This window comes from Engystomops pustulosus, chromosome 10 (genome assembly GCF_040894005.1).
Source record: "Engystomops pustulosus chromosome 10, aEngPut4.maternal, whole genome shotgun sequence".
Taxonomy (NCBI): Eukaryota; Metazoa; Chordata; class Amphibia; order Anura; family Leptodactylidae; genus Engystomops; species Engystomops pustulosus.
In genome coordinates, this window is record NC_092420.1 from 38,962,274 (window position 1) to 38,979,712 (window position 17,439).

Consider the following 17,439-nt stretch of genomic DNA (forward strand, 5'->3'; position numbering starts at 1 on the left):
CATCACATGTTAGCCAGAATGATGTTAACTGAATTATATACTGGGAATAACCTTCCATGCAATAACAACAGGAGAATGGCAGTCTAAAGTTATTTAACTCTTTTCTGCCTTTTATAATGCTTATTCCTATAGACAACGTCAGCTTAGTGTTAAATGAATCATCACTATATAAGTTTTTCTTATTGATCAACTATCAATATATAAAATAAATATTATTTGAATAAGAAACTGGTCAAATAATTAAGAACTTTTGTTATCCTGTTGTATGTAGGCTTAGAGGGTGGGCAGACCCTGCACCCCGTGTTTGCTCCGAGCTCCCACTATACAATGCACAGCCCACAAGGGGAGGAGACGATGGGCGGGCACAACTACTCCAGTAAATAGCAGGCTCCGACCTGCGAGCAGAGCAGCCTCCGTGGAGAGCAGGGACAGCACAGTAAGTAGTGTAGTTGTTATTTGTCTGTGTCTTGTGCGTCTCGTGAGACTGTGTGCAGCGAGCCCGGCAGACATTACTATCCAGTCGAGGAACGCAGAGTAACGGATCTGCCTCACATTGCTCGCTGCTTGTATAAGGCAGTGCACCGGAAGAGTGATTGTATTGTTAGACCCTGACTTTAGTTCTAGAAGAGAAGGCTATGTATACGGGCAGCCAAGGCTGCAATTCTCCTATGCATAATACTCTGCATTGCAGCTAGTGAAAGAACTAGGTCTGCCCCATCAGAGCTGCCCGATCAGAATATAGGGTATTTTAGCTGACATGATCTGGCAGAGAGTTGCTGCCCCACTCTGGTGCTTACATTAGTCTGTGATCCTGCACCACCTTACATGACCCACCCATTAGTGAGATGGGGGCTCAGTTCTATGTGTTTCTTGGGGTCCTGATCTTGTGACCGATTAGAAAACTGGCGTATGACAGGCATGTCATTTCTGCCCCACTGTTTTCCCCACACGCACTACCATCCTACGTCTAATTTGCAGAGACTTTTTAGTTTTTTGTGACTCTTTGTGTTTTTGGGGCTTCTTTTGGAGTTTCAAAAAGTTCATCGTGTTTTTTCAGTGGGGCGGCTGACTTCTAAGTTTCCATATGTGGATGTCTGAAAAACTTGCAGTTTTCAAGTAATCCCTGTGAAAAGTTGCAAATAACCTTCAGTCCAGAGTAAGTGTAGGCAAAGGGTTGCTTAAACATTTTGAGACTTTCTGCAAATTTTCAGACAAGTCTCAAAAAGCCAACAGACTCCATTATCAACCACTAAGATAAATCAGGCACGCCTAAAGCCTTACAAAAAAAATCCCCAAAAATGTCTTGAATCTTGTTTTCTACCTAACTATGAATCTTCACTCCACCCAATGTAATGCAGTGGTTTTGTGAATACAATTACATATTTTAGTATATTTGCAGAAGCAAACTGACATTAATACATTGCTTAATCTAATGCTGGAAAGTTTCACTCCACCCAATGTAATGCAGTGGTTTTATGAATACAATTACATATTTTAGTATATTTGCAGAAGCAAACTGACATTAATACATTGCTTAATCTAATGCTGGAAAGTTTCACTCCACCCAATGTAATGCAGTGGTTTTATGAATACAATTACATATTTTAGTATATTTGCAGAAGCAAACTGACATTAATACATTGCTTAATCTAATGCTGGAAAGTTTCACTCCACCCAATGTAATGCAGTGGTTTTATGAATACAATTACATATTTTAGTATATTTGCAGAAGCAAACTGACATTAATACATTGCTTAATCTAATGCTGGAAAGTTTCACTCCACCCAAAGTAATGCAGTGGTTTTATGAATACAATTACATATTTTAGTATATTTGCAGAAGCAAACTGACATTAATACATTGCTTAATCTATAGCCGTAAAACTGGCATGAAAACGCCCTAATCTATTATGTTGTCTGAGCAATGAAGAATCACAGAGCATTTGCTATGCTAATTATTCCTGGAATGTAAACGATAGGATGCAATTTATTATATACCCTTGCCTGTTTTAGGGATGTAAAACGATTTTCACTATAGTTATTACTTTTTCTGTAATGGATGTGTATTTTATGCAGTAAAAAGTTGTGGATATTTGGCTTTTCGGTCTTTCTGGTGGAGAAGGACAATAATCTCCCTATCGCCACCAGTTTGCAGCGTTTGAAAACCAGTAAACCGGCGTAGACTATAGCAGTAATCTCTACATGGTTAGAGACCTGGTGAAGATTGCGCTGGGGCCTCTTAGTAAATTTGTGTGCCAGACCACAGGCGGGGAAATTTTTGAGACTGATGTTTAACCCCTTAAAGACTTGACTCTTTTTCATTTTTGTTTCCTTTTTTCTGCTCCCCACCTTCAAAAATCTATAAATTCTAAATTTTTCCTTGTATAGGGCTATGTGAGGGCTCGTTTTCTGCGCAACAATTTGCACTTCATAGAAGCAGTATCTTATATTCCATGCTGTGTACTGGGAAGCGGGAAAAAATTTCCAAATGCGGTAAAATTGATGAAAACATGCATTTGCACCATTTTCTTGTGGGCTGGGATTTTACAGCGCCCCAAATAACATGTCTTCTTTATTCTTTGGGTCGGTACGATCACAGTGATTCCAAATTTATATAGCTTTTATGTTTTCATACATTTACAAAAATTATAACCACCTGCACAAACTTTTATTTTGCCATCTTCTGGCGCTAATAACTTTTTCATACTTCTGCGAACGGACCTGTGGGCAGTGTCATTTTTTTTTCCGCCTTTTGATGACATATTCAATGGTACCATTTTGAGGACTGTACAACATTTTGATTGTACCTTGTATTGCAATTTTTATATTTTGCAAAATGGCAAAAAAGTGGCATTGTCAACTTTGAGAGCTATTTTCCGTTGTGGGGTTAAACGCCAGCAATAACTTTTATTCTATTTTGATCAAACATTTTGGGACACAGCGATTACCTAACATGATTATGATTTTTACTGTTTTATATTTATATCAGTTCTAGGGAAGGAGGGGTTGAATTATTTTTATTCTTGAATATAGAGGCTCCCGGGGTACAGAGTCACCAGGGACCTCATTTTCAGTAAAGAAAGGATGCACAAGACCATCACACCTGCACCTCTGTGTTTTTACTTGCCTGGCTTCCTGACAAAATCCTCTGTTTAGTCCCAGGGGTTGGCTTTGGTTTGTATGCATTTCAAAAGACAACACATGTTTTTTTTTTTCTTCTTCTTTTTGTTTTTTTAATGCATGCAAACCAAAGCCAACCCCTCGGACTAAATAGAGGATTTTTTTCAGGAAGGCAGGAAAGTTAAAACGCACAATTATAATTATATTATTCATTAGAGAACAGCACTAACTGGTCACTTGTTCAACATAGTTGCTTGCCCATGCCAGTCCCTTTTGTTTAGGCAGCATCCTGATGAATCTCTGTCTGAGTACATCCAACTTGAAGTCTCCAGGACTAAGTACTGTTGTTAAATTGTTGAGTGATGTTTGTGACTGTTTACATTTGGATATCATGAGACTAACAACAAGAACACTGAACACAATTGTACAATGCAAACTTAAATAAACTAAATAAATATTTTTATTTGTTCATAGCCACACAACAAACACATTTATTTGCATATATTCAATTTAAAAAAAGATTCTGGCAGTGATCCATGATAAGCTCATATGCCATACAGTGGTTCCCCTTCGCATAGATCTCAAGGATCCAATACATACAAGATAAGTACATCAAATAACAATGCAGTTGTATATCAGAAAACAATGGTCAACAGTCGCTAAGTATCATAGAAAAATTGCAAAGTAAATATATAAGCTCCAAGAGATGAGGGAGGACTCCACAAATGCTCTACCCCACGCTTATCGCCAGTTTGTCAGCGGCTTATCTCCACTGCCTGGAGAGGCTAATCCAAGCCCCAGTAGCCTTTGCCAATGATAAGCATATTAACTAGATAAAGTGTAGTTTAGGAAGTATTTTAGGATTAATTAAAAAATAAATTAGGATTTATCATGTTACTAGCCACCTACCATCAGATCTAGCTTAATAGGTACATTTATGATGGAAGGTTTCCTCCTTGGTAGATAACAACAAGTTGTGCAAATCGTAATGAAACATTGAACACTGACCTTCTGTAAACATGTGTATTCAAAAGTTTAAAGGTTAGAGAGCGTTTTAGATTCCTCTTGAAATTTCACTCACAAGCCAAAAATGCCTAACTTTATGTGAGGAGTGTATATGGTATGCCTTGCAGATGTTATTTTAGCTGTTTACATCCGTTCTAACTTTTGATTAGATAACCATTTAGTTTTGATGGCAAGTATAATTGCAGTCTGCCCCACAAACTTGACGGTACTTCATCGCCCTCCAAAGTAATTGCAGCTTTATTCCTTTAAGAAAATGAAAATTCATATAAAAATTAACCTTTAGTGGGTGTATTCCGGAAGTGGCTTGACCCCATAGTGCAATAAGACGTACCCTTTGCATTATTAATGTTAGAAATATTCGGCCTTGTAGACCAGGGGTCCCCAAACTTTTTACATAGGGGGCCGTTCACGGTCCCTCTCAGACCGTTGGAGGGCTGGACTAAAGTTCCTCTGTATACTGCACATATCTTATTTTGAAGCAGGAACAAATACATTTAATTATTTCATATATTGGGCCGGACAGGAAGGGGTGCGCGGCCGTGTATCTAGGTTCAAGGAGCGATGTGGGGCGAGCAGGGTTTTTTTCCAGCCACGTCGCTCCACCTGCAATAATAGTGCTTGAGTGCCCGTTTCCAGACGCATCGTGCACTATACAGTGACGGGCAGGAGCTTCCTGTCCAGAAGGACGGAGGCCCCTGTCTGACTGTCTAAGGCGTTGGGGGCCGGATAAAAACTTTTTTTGCGGGCCGCAGTTTGGGGACCCCTGTTGTAGACAAATAATTAAGGCATCCATTTATGTTGGTATAATTTTTTTAAACATCCTTTTATTATTTTAGGATGTTAGAAAGTTAACAAATTTAATAGTACATTTACAAATCTTTAGGAACCTTTTACATATAAAGTTTCAAACATTGGAAGCAAGCAGCAGGTAACAGCTGCCAGAAGTGGTTAACTTGGAAACATAAGGGGTTAACAAGTATGTAGGGAGGTGTGTGTGTGTTTGAGTTTTAACTGTGATGGGCACAAATCACTTCAGACAGATCTCCTCTCCGATCTCCTGGCAGGAATGAGGAGATCAGAGCTGCTGAGGCAAGATACTTACTTTTTCTTTCTTTTAACTTTTTAGATATGACTGGACAGTCAGATTTGACTGACAAATCACAGCAATCCCTGTGCAGGAACGTCTGTGAGAGGTCTTGGGTGTAATGACCATGATGAACAGCCGTTTGTGACAGCTTTCACCACTAGGAGCTGCTTACTACGCCGCTTGAACAAACGCCGCAGTGTTAGAGTGATAGTGTTATTGAAAACCTCCAGTAACACTATCAAACACTGCGGCGTGGTACAATGTAATTATCAGACCGCTCGCAAAGCGGGCTGATGTATTCATGAGGGGGCGGTCCGAGGCGCTGCCTCTTTCCCCGGACCACCCTGCTCGCTCCATAGGCTGGTAGTGACTGCCGCGCACCAGGTGGAAGTCACCGCCCCTAGCCACACACCAACCCCGCCCCCTCATAAATACGTCAGACAGCTTTGCGAGCTGTCCGACAAATACACTGTACCCCGCCTGCGGCGTTTGTTCAAGCACTAGGAGCTGCTTACTTTAGTAAGCAGCTCCAAGTGCCGAAAATTTGGGTGACAGGTCCTCTTGAACTGCACGACGATATAGATTGTCTAAATGCGTTAATGGCTGGTTATTTTAGATAACTATTTTAGTCCTACGTGACAGTTTGAGGGTATGAATGCTGCTGACAGATTCCCTGTAAAAGAAGTCTACTCATCAAGAAGACTACCACAAGTATAAGCATTGTGTATGCCTGTTTTTACGCATTTCAGAAATTCCTGTAAAGCGATTAGTTATTTTGGAATAAATTCTATTTATTTATCTTTATAAAAGTCTCTTGCTCATAAATTGTGCAGCTTAATTTTTTTGCAAAATATTCATTTTAAATCATAATTTATGTAGGTCACTGAATGAAACTCCTTCCGTCTGCTCCTATTATTCGCTTTCTGATCCCAAAACTACAACTGACGATGAGCCGTAATCTCACCACTGGTATATTCCAAAACTCCCAGCCCCTGAACTATCGAGCAGGCAGTAGAGTGCAACCTGTAGACTCGGTAGGACAGGAACAAGCATATGAACCATCGACGGGTAAGAACACAATGTTTTTGTTTTTCAGTTTGTTATACAATATATCAGTGACTGCTGTAACCAAACAGAACAGTTTTTTTTTATTTTTAAACTTGTATGAAAAATAAGTTGTTATTGTTTATAGCAAAGCCATATGTAGGTTCAGTAGCTTCATTTTCTCACAGCAATTTAAAATCTTTAAAAAATTATAAAATGAAAGATGAACTCTGATTGGTTGCCATAAGCAACTACAAAAGCTTTGCTCTATTTTGGGGCAGATTTATCAAGTGTCTGAAAGTCAGAATATTTCTAGTCGCCCATGGCAACCAATTGCAGCTCAGCTTTCATTTTACCAGTGCTCATGAATATTTTAAAGGAGAGCTGTGATTGGTTGCCATGGGCAACTAGAAATATTCTGACTTTCAGACAGCTTGATAAATCTGCCCCAATGTATCTTACCTGGAGTGTTTGTTTTTGGTAAAATTTTTTCAAATGTTTTGTCATGTGACGTCAGTTCATACACACTTTTTGATTGCTTATTTGCTTCAGTTGCTGTGAGCCAAAATCATATTTGGAGACTACAGAGATAAGATATAATGGGAAGATTTACACCTGTTGTCTCCACATGAAAAACATATAATTAAAATTACAGCCATGCTGCATCTCAACTTGAGTTGTGCTGTTTTGTTAACTTTCTTCTATTGTTCTGTCGCAGGATCTGGGATAATAGGATTTAAGGGTTCGTTCAAACAACTTAATTTCTATGCTATGCTCCCTGACTTACAGCGCCTGTGGAAAAAAAAGTTTCAAGCACATTTTTTTTGTGTGTGTGTGTCCTTGTTTCTACCATGCAAACAAAATTTGTCCATTTAGCATTGAAATAATGCTTTTTCTATGTGCAGGGTTCTGTTCTAGGAGGTGGTTGCTAGCAACCTGGAAAAACCTCTGAGAAGGCACCCTAGAAATTCTGTGGAAGAAGGGCATGGCGCTTCAGCACCCACCCAGAGATGAACCTATCCTAGAGGCCTATCCTAGACCATTTTAGTGCCAAGTTTGTTCAGGCACATACCAATGCAAAACATGTGCCTATAGACTAGTCCCTGGTACAATTTAAAAGGAGACTTCAAATCCACCAGTACCTGCCAAAGGGAAAGGTATGGCGTGGAGATGTATATGCTATGCGAGAGTCCATCAGGATATACAAGTTCAGGGTATATGAAGGGAACAATGCCAGAATAGATCACCCAGAATGCCCCCCTTCCTAGGTACAACTGGAAAGGTAGTATGATGCGCCCACTACTGGAAAAAGGCTACCACCTGTACCTGGACAATTTTTATACCAGTGTTGCACTATTCAAGTGCCTTGCTTACAGAAATGTGTGTGTATATATATATGTCCCCCATAGAGGGCAATGCGCCGTATCTGGGAGAAAGATAGGACATGTCCTATCTGTCCCAGGAATACGCCGCTGTGCGCCATATTTCTCTATGGAGAGGGGCGCTCCCCGGTGCCGAGGTGTGCCCACCGTGCTACAGTATTGCGGACACGCGTGTTTGTGAATTTGGCCTAAGACGAAATCAAAGAGTTCTCCTGAAGTCACTACTTGGGGGAAAAACTTAGAATGCACAATGCAGCAACTCCAGCACCCCTGCCCCTGTAAGAGGTACCAGTACAGAAACCCACACACCTCACTGCATACTGGATTATAACAAGTACATGGGAGGGGCTGACTTGTTGGACCAGGTGTTTCAGCCATAAGACACTATGCAGAAATCAAGGGTGTGGTACAAGAAGCTGGCTATGCACATCATTCAGATGGCACTATAGAATTCTTATATGTTGCTACATGCAGGCCAGAGGGGAACTTTCTTGGAATTTCAAGGGGTGGTTATCAATTATTTCCATAACGTCCCCCATGACGGCCCACTAGGAGGATGACCCTTGACCTCTGTAGGGACAGGAAGCAGAGAGGTTAAAAGCCTCCCCCCACATCCTCCCGCCAGTGTCTTCCTGTCCCTACAGGGGTCAGGTCAAGAGAGGGTCTCTCTCCTCCTAAGGGGGGGGGGGACGTTTTGAAAAAAAAAAAAAAAAAAAACGGAGAAGGATCTCCATACTCACCAAGCCTTACCTGGGGTTACGCCGACTGCGGTCCAAGTTCCCCTCCGGACAGATCCTCGGTTAGCCCGGCGGCTGCGGGCTCTCCCTGGAAGTTATCTTCGTTCCGGCTGGCGTCCTCTCCGGCGGGCTGGTCACCAGACTCTCGCGCGGACGCAGGAAACTACGTTTCCCAGAATTCCCCCTGTTCGATGACGACTTCCGGTCGCGACCGGAAGTGACCGCGGACCGGGCGCGGGACGCAGTAGGAGCCACCGACAGGGGGATGGGCTCCCCATGCAGGTATTTAAATCCTCAAATAGCGGGTAGTCAGTTGGTCTGAGGTCTATGACTCGTTTTCTTCTTGGCCGGCCGTCCCAGACATCATAATGGCTGATGAGGCAGACTTGGGCCTACTCCACCCCCCGGTGCACGTGAGTGGTGCTGTATGGCAACATATACAACTGTTTTTTGTGTGAGCTCCAAGTCATTGTCTCCTTGCCTTCCTTCCCTAGGAGCAAGTTTCTAAGGGGAAAGGCAAGGAAGAGAAATCAGGAAAGGAAAAGAGTAGAGAAAAACCTGAAAAAAGCAGGATTCCTGTTAAAAAATGCAGTATGTGCTTCCGTACACTACTAGAGGGCTATAAGAAACCGATCTGCAGACTCTGCATAGAAGAATTCATGCGGGAGGAGAAAACGTCTTTTATGGACGAGCTTAAGTCCTTTATAGACGAGAAGGTGGTTTCTTCAGTGGCGGCGGCTACGCAGGGAGCCCCACCCCCACGTAAGAAAGCTCGGATAGTATCGGCTTCCTCCTCAGAGGAAGAAGAGGGGTGTATTTCAGACTCTCCCTCCTGCTCTCTGGCGGGAGACCAGGATCATCAGGATCGTGAGCAAGCAACATGTTCCCGCTACTTATTCCAAAATGAGGATCTGGACGATCTTCTGAAAGCTATGAGAGATACATTGAACCTCGAGGACGAGGAACCCCCTCTTTCTCGCGAAGATGAACTATTTGGGGGACTCAAAGCCAGGAAACAGCGTGTCTTTCCCCTCAATGATACCCTTAGGGGTCTAATTAGTCAGGAATGGAGAGACCCTGAGAGGAAAATCGCGGTCTCTAAGAATTTCAGGAAACGCTTAGTCTTCGACCCTGAAGAGTCAAAGGATTGGGACTCGTTCCCCAAAGTTGATGTACAGGTTTCCAAGGTCTCTAGGAAGATGGACCTGCCCTTTGAAGATTCGGCTCAGTTAAGAGACCCAATGGACAGGAAATCAGAAGCCCTTTTAAAGAAAGCGTGGGAAACTTCCATGCTAAGCCTAAAATCGAACTTAGGAGCCACTTCGGTAGCAAGAACACTATATTTCTGGCTGGGGAAATTAGAGTCCCATATCCGGGAGGGTACTCCCAGAGAAGACTTACTGGAAAGCATACCATTGTTAAGATCTGCTACTGCCTTCCTTGCTGACGCATCTGCCGAAGGAATAAGGTTTGCTGCAAAAGAAGGAGCTCTTACCAATGCCACCAGGAGGGCCTTATGGCTGAAACAGTGGAGCGGGGACATCCGCTCTAAATCCAAATTGTGCAGCATTCCTTTCTCCGGAGACTTTGTGTTCGGACCCGAATTGGACGCTATACTCGAAAAGGCGTCCGACAGAAAAAGGGGATTTCCAGAGTCCAAAACAGTACCCAAGAAATCTTCCTTTCGTCCTTTTAGGAACACCGGAGAGACTTACCGTGGCAAAGGTAAGCAAGGACGGTGGAGTTATCCCAAAGGAGGAAGGGGAAGGGGGTTCCTTTTCTCTAACCTCCCAGAGGGTCCAGGAAACAAGAAACAATGACGCCAGAGTGGGGGGGCGTCTCCTGGGATTCCTATCCCAGTGGACAAAGGTCACCTCGAATCCCTGGGTACTATCTATCTTGGAATCAGGCTACAGGATAGAATTCTCATCACCCCCCCCTTCTCCAAGGTTTGTCGCTCCCTTACCCTCTCTCTCTCATTCTACACATTCCTTCATTTGGCAGGAAGTGTTTCATCTAATCCACATGGGAGTGGTGGTGCCGGTCCCTCAAGAACAAGAAAAATTGGGATTCTACTCCCCGTTGTTCCTTGTCAAAAAACCAGACGGATCAAATCGCCTAATTATCAACTTGAAAGAGCTAAACCGCTTCATCGTTTACAGAAGATTTCGCATGGAGTCGGTAAGAACAGCTACCCAACTTATTCACACAGGCTCCTATATGTGCACTTTAGATCTAAAAGACGCATATTACCATGTACCTATTCACCCCTCATCTCAGAGATTCCTAAGATTCTCGGTTCTCTCTCCCGAGGGCTCTGTCTTACACTTTCAATTCCGTGCACTTCCATTCGGTATTTCATCGGCTCCAAGGGTCTTTACCAAGATCATGGTGGAGGTGGTAGCCTTTTTAAGACTACAAGACATATCAATCATCCCTTACCTAGACGATTTGCTAATTATAGGGAAAGACAAACAAAAACTAATCTTGGCAAGAGAGTCTTCCCTAAGAATTTTAACAGAGTTGGGGTGGTTAATCAACCTGAAAAAATCAAGTTTAGTACCCTCCACTCGAAAGACCTTTCTAGGGATCATTCTAGACTCAACTCACCAAATGTCTTTTCTTCCTCAGGAGAAAATATCCAACATAAGGCATCAGATTCGTTCATTCAGACGGAAGGACTCTGTACCAGTCAGACAGGCGATGAAGATCCTGGGGCTCCTCACAGCATGCCTACCTGCGGTCGCCTGGAGTCAGAGCCATACTCGGATCCTTCAGAGTTGGATCCTAACCTTCTGGAACAGGAAGTCTTCAGGTCTAGACAAGAAGATCCGGATTCCTTCCTTTGTAAAGAGGGACCTGCTGTGGTGGATGGAATCAAGGAACCTAGAGAAAGGAGTATGTTGGCACCACCTCCCAACCATCACCATAGTGACGGACGCAAGCAGCTCAGGCTGGGGAGCAATCCTTCCTTCCCACTACGAGCAGGGGTCCTGGACTCTAGCCCAAGCAAAAAGCAGCTCAAACTACAGGGAGTTAAGAGCGGTCTGGGAAGCGCTAAGATCGAACACAGCCTATCTGAGGGATCATCATATCCACATTCTCTCGGACAACGTCTCGACAGTGTCCTATTTAAGGAGACAAGGGGGTACAAGATCTCCAGTATTATCGAGTCTGGCTCGTACCATCTTCCAGTGGGCGGAAGAAAACATCCTTTCCATCTCTGCCACCCATTTGAAGGGATCCCTCAACAGAGAAGCGGATTATCTCAGCAGGAGAGAGATCCTACCGAACGAATGGTGTCTCAACCAGGAAATCTTCCTACATCTAACCAGCGTCTGGGGCATGCCCCAAATAGACCTATTCGCCACGAGGGAGAATTCAAAATGCCAACAATACTTCTCTCTGGAGGCCGGCGAGTCCAGAGATCACTTGGACGCGTTCAGCCATCGTTGGAGCGGAAGTCTTATGTATGCCTTTCCCCCAATTCCCCTAATTGCGAGAGTACTCAGGAAAATCTTGCTCGACCGGTCAAGGGTGATCCTGATCTGCCCAAACTGGCCAAAAAGAAGCTGGTACCCACTGCTGAGGTCCCTATCTGTCCAGCAACCCTTTATTCTACCGATTCAGAAGGACCTGCTATACCAAGGTCCGATTTTCCATCCCGATCCAGGAAGACTCCGTCTGGCGGCTTGGATCCTGAGTTCGAGTTCCTAAGGTCCCAAGGTCTCTCTCGGGCCGTAATAACTACGTTGAAGGCAAGTAGGAAAAAGGTTACTTTCGCCATATACCATAAGATATGGAAAAAGTTTGTGACCTTTTGTGGGGCTAATCCCCCCTCTCAGTCTAACCCAAATATTTTACAGGTACTAGACTTCCTGCAAAAAGGACTAGAAATTGGTCTTTCTACTAGCACTTTGAAAGTCCAAATTTCGGCTCTGAGCGCATTCTTCGACCAACCCCTGGCGGACCACAGGTGGGTCAAAAGATTTATTGCTGCTGCAAATAGAATTAGGCCTCAGGTTCTGAAACGGGTTCCCTCCTGGGATCTCTCCCTGGTTCTAGATGCTCTCTCCAGGCCTCCCTTTGAGCCTTTAAAAGACGCTAGTATAAAAAACCTAACCTTAAAAACTTCCTTATTAGTAGCTGTGACCTCAGCTAGAAGGCTGGGGGAACTCCAAGCCATTTCTATTAGAGAACCCTATATGTGTATTCTCCCTGACAGGATAACTTTGACTCTGGATCCAAGCTTTGTTCCTAAAGTGGCGTCCAGGTTTCACAAGAACCAAGAAATAATTCTTCCATCATTCTACGGGAATCCTTCTTCAAGCAAGGAATTGGAGTGGCATTCCCTGGATGTAAGGCGCTCGGTCTTAGAGTACTTAAAAGCTACGAAACCTTGGCGCAAAGATCACAATCTCTTTGTTCAGTTTCAGGGGAAGAACAAAGGGGTAAAGGCATCCAAAACCACGATCGCCAGATGGTTAAAGACTGCCATAGCCTCCTGTTACACAGAACAAGGGAAGGAAGTTCCTCCTAACCTTAAAGCCCATTCCACCAGAGCCATATCCGCCTCCTGGGCAGAGAAGAGGGGCGCTTCTCTTGAACAAATCTGCAGAGCCGCCACCTGGGTTTCTTCATCCACCTTTGCAAAACACTATCGGCTGGACTTACCCAACTCACAGGATCTCGCCTTCGGTCAGAAGGTTCTCCAGGCTGTGGTCCCACCCTAACTCTACTAATTTTGTAGATCTCCTAGTGGGCCGTCATGGGGGACGTTATGGAAATTGTGAATTAGACTCACCGGTAATTCGGTTTCCATCTAGTCCTCCATGACGGCCTATATATTTTTCCCTCCCATGTTTCTTTCACTTCTTTGAAAACTCTGTATGTGATTCTAACAAGACAGAATAAAAATATGTTGTATCTTCCACTGGTGTAGTTATTTGGTAGACACTGGCGGGAGGATGTGGGGGGAGGCTTTTAACCTCTCTGCTTCCTGTCCCTACAGAGGTCAAGGGTCATCCTCCTAGTGGGCCGTCATGGAGGACTAGATGGAAACCGAATTACCGGTGAGTCTAATTCACAATTTTCTTTTGGGAGACCAGGAAGAAAGTGTGTGTGGGGGGGCTCCAGCACTTCTGAAAGCGAGCCCACAGGTATTGTACCAGGACAGTACTTTCCAGGAGTAATTCCCCAAACTGCTAGCAAGGGAAAGGACGCAATTTACCAATGTACCACATGCGTCAATTAACCTGTATGTAGATTAAATGTAACATGTATGAAGGAATATTTTTTAATATATATTACATCTACCTGGATATTTAGTTTTTTTTTTTTTGGGGTCCCCACTTGTGGAGTAAAAATGCTCACTACACCCCTAGATTAATTCATTGAGGAGTGTAGCTTCCAAAATAGGGTCAGCTCTCAGGGATTTGTACTCTACTGGTCCCTAAGGGCTAATGCTTTATGCTGTCAAAAAAGTAATGTCTGTCCTCCAAATGCCAGTTCTTTCCTTTTAAGTCTTCCTGTGTGCCCAACCTGTAGATTGCCATGTTTATTTCTGTACCCGAGAGAACCTACATAAAGATTTTTGGGGTATTCGTCCCCAGTGGCTTCAGTTAAGCAAAACTAGAGAAAAAAAAGGTAATTTTTACTCTGCGCCATTCATTTTGTATTGCATTTGGGCCAGCACCTGGGGGGGGGGGCTTAAAATGTTTACACCCCTCAAAGAATTTATCTAGGGTTGTAGTAGTCTCCAAAATGGTACTGGTACCTTATGGGCGCTGCAAGTACATTGCCAAATCGGCTCTCCAAAAATTGCAATGTTCATACTTGGGAGAAACCGCCCAAACATTTTTACCTCTAATACCCTCTAAATGTGTATAGTTAAGGTCTAAATGAGAATATTATTTTTTTTAAAAATTGAAATGTTAAAATGTTCACACCTGAAAACATTTTAAAGGGTTAACAAACTTCCAAAAATGTTGATTAAAAAAAGTTTGAGATGTTCATAAAATGGTGATGCTTATGGTAGTTTATTGTACATAGGACTTTAAAAGGCACTTCCATACTAAATTGGTCACCAAAAATATAGCTGTCTGGTATTAACCCATTCATTATAATGTGCGATTTGCTCATTGTAATGAATGATGAGGAAAATCTCCATATACTGCCATACAGTAGTATGGCATATGTATATGGTAGGATCATACAACCCCACTTCCTCTTCCCTAGAACTTATATAAATATAAATAAACAGTAAAAAAACATAAACATGTTACGTACAACAGCGTCCCAAAATGTCCTATCAATATATAATAACTATTAAAAATGAAGAATATATATATTATTTTTATTTATTTTTTTGTACAGAAGGTTTTGATTTTTTTGTAAATGTATGAAAACATTATAAAACCAATACAAGTTTAGTATCCCCTGTGATCGCACTGACCCAAAGAATGAAGTAGACATCTCATTTGAGCTATACATGAATAAAAGGTTGGGAGGGCAGTCGCCACAAGGCTGTTGTGCAGTTTCTTCAGACACATTTTAAGTACAGTGCTAAGTACAAGCGATGGCCGTTTCGCACCCACGGCGCTTCTTCTTGCTCATTCACAACCTGGAAGATGCGCCAGGGGCTTGGAACTACCGTTTCTTGTACTTGTCAATGATGGCATCGCCCCCTCTCCCCTGGTATGTAGTAATTTTGTACAAATAAAGGAATGAGTCTGAAGAAACTGCATGACGGTTTTATGGTGACAGACGGTCCCAACCTTTTATTCACTTATACATTTAAGATGTCTTTCTGTGGGGATTGAGCACCCCTCACGCCGTTCCTGAGCAATGTTATAATTTAGCGTTCCCATATGGGCAGTCCCGGTCATGAAGGATTGAATGTACCTTCAGCAGTATAACAGGGGAGTGGTTGCCATCATTATTTAAAAAAAACAAAACAAAAAAAAACCCTTTCTTTGGGGCTCATGGTGAAAGTCGTAAAATGCAAGCCCCCAAGAATAGGGTGCAAATGCAGTTTTTCACCATTTTCACTGCATTTGAAATTTTTTTCTGCTTCCCAAAACATGGCATGGAATATAAAATATCACTATGAAGTGCAATTTGTTATGCAAAAGCCAAGCCCTCACACAGATCTCTACATGGAAAAATAAAGTTATGGGTTTTGAAGGTGGGGAGTAAAAAATTAAAATGTAAAAACGAAAAAGGGCCTCGGCGGTAAGGGATTAAAGTTGAACTTTGGTTGCCATTGGCAACTAAAACTGTTGTTCCCCCTAGGCACACGAGGATGTTATAATACGTCCCTGTGAGTCCCTCGCGCACTGGGACATGATATAACGTCCTGCTTCTGGCACCGGCTCACGAACGGAGCCGGCACCAGAAGCAGCGGCTGTCAGCTGCCCTATCGCGGGTGTTAACCCCTCACACGCCGCGGTCAAGCATGACCGCGGCATGTAAGGCTGTTTCGCTATGGATCGGATCCCCTGTGCCGCTTACCGAGGGATCCGATCCACTTCTGGGCAGCCCTGAGGACTGACTAGTGCCCCGGAGGTGCCCGATGTTCCTGGAAGTCAGACCCCTTTCAGGTCTGACTGTAAACTGTCTGACCTGAGTCTCCATTTATATTGGTCTACAATAAAATAGTATTGTAGAGCAGTGTATTGAACTTGAACCAGCGATCAGAGCATCGCTGGTTCAAGTATGGAAAAGTAAAAAAAAAAATAAAATGTAAAAACACTAAAGTTTACACTAGATTAAATTAAAGATAAATACATAAAAATATAAGCCCCTAAAATATCACTTTCCCATAAAAACATTTAATAAAGTATAAACACCCCCCCCCCAAATATTTGGTATTGCCGCGTCCATAACGATCTGTATAATAACACAGAATTGTTACTGGACCCGCACGGTAAACGCCGGAGGAAAAACAAAAAACGTTCCGAATAGAATTTTTAATGAATACCTTAAAAAATAATAATAATAATGCTCTAAAAAGTGATAAAAAATGTTCCTCACTCTAAAATAGGCCCACTAAAAAGCACAACTCTTCTCGCAAAAATGCTAAAGTGAACAAGATTTTCTCCAAATTAGTTTTTATTCAGTACAATTGAATAAAATGCCACATATTGGGTATTGCTGCATCCGTAACAATCTGCATAATAAAACAGAATCGTTATTAGATCTGTAAAGGGAACACCGTAAAAAAAAAAGCTCCAAAAAAAGAATTTTTAATTACTACCCTATAAAAAAAAAATGCTCTTAAAAGTGTGCTTCTTAAAAAAATGTTATGCAGTCTAAAATAAGAACACTAAAAAGAACAATCCTTCTTGCAAAAATAATCCCTTAATCAGATTTGTGAGGCGAGAAATAAAAACGCTTTGCATATGAAAGACGGTGATGCTAAAATCAACAACATTTTAGCCAAATTACTTTTTATTCAGTAAAAATGGGGGGGGGGGAATAAAAAATCTATATAAATGAGGTATTTTTGTAATCGTGGCGACCCATAGAATAAAAATACTATTTTTATGGTATGGTTAACGGCCAATAAAACCCACAAAAAAATCTTCCTAAAAATGGATGATTTTCATTTCCTCCACCAACAAAGAGTTGATAAAATCTCACCAATTAGCTATAGATGCCCCCAAATTACGTACCAGAAAAGTGCATCTCATGTGGCAAAAGAAATAAGCCCCTATGGGTCCACATTAAAAAAAAAATAAAAAAAAAATTGTAGCCTGTACAATGTGACAAATCTGATCTGGATGGCGCCTCCTTCCATTCTATGCCCGGCTGTGTGCCCATAAAGCAAGTTACCACCACATATAGAGTATCAAACTTTGTGGAGCTTTTTTCATTTAATCCATTGCAAATGTTTAATTTTCCACCCAAAATGAGTGTATTGTGAAAAAATATTACAATTTGCAGACTGCACCTCCATTTTGTTTTATCCCCTATAAAGCACCTAAAGGGTTAACAAACTTCTTAAAAGGTATAAAAGATTTTTCATACGGTGAGGGTTGTAG

General features: G+C 42.3%; 2 protein-coding genes across 4 annotated transcripts in view; both read left to right on the forward strand.

Moving 5' to 3' along the window:
* The first annotated feature begins 279 nt into the window (after nucleotides 1-279).
* ALDH9A1 (aldehyde dehydrogenase 9 family member A1) overlaps nucleotides 280-17,439 on the forward strand; it is a 76,884-nt gene continuing 59,724 nt past the window's right edge. Inside the window, exons 1-2 of the mRNA XM_072128609.1 lie at nucleotides 280-436; nucleotides 6,112-6,300. Coding sequence (XP_071984710.1) covers nucleotides 6,120-6,300 — 181 coding nt within the window. The 5' untranslated portion in view covers nucleotides 280-436; nucleotides 6,112-6,119. The remainder of the gene's footprint in view (nucleotides 437-6,111; nucleotides 6,301-17,439) is intronic.
* LOC140103790 (uncharacterized) lies at nucleotides 11,125-13,433 on the forward strand. 3 transcript variants are annotated; one of them, XM_072127027.1, is made up of 2 exons: nucleotides 11,125-12,753; nucleotides 12,826-13,433. In XM_072127027.1, the coding sequence occupies exons 1-2, from the start codon at nucleotides 11,125-11,127 to the stop codon at nucleotides 13,126-13,128; spliced, it is 1,932 nt and encodes a 643-aa protein (XP_071983128.1). In that variant the 3' UTR covers nucleotides 13,129-13,433. The 3 variants fall into 3 exon arrangements, with proteins under 3 accessions (XP_071983128.1, XP_071983130.1, XP_071983129.1); XM_072127029.1 differs by having other exon boundaries at nucleotides 11,125-12,371; nucleotides 12,621-13,433; XM_072127028.1 differs by having other exon boundaries at nucleotides 11,125-12,153; nucleotides 12,262-13,433.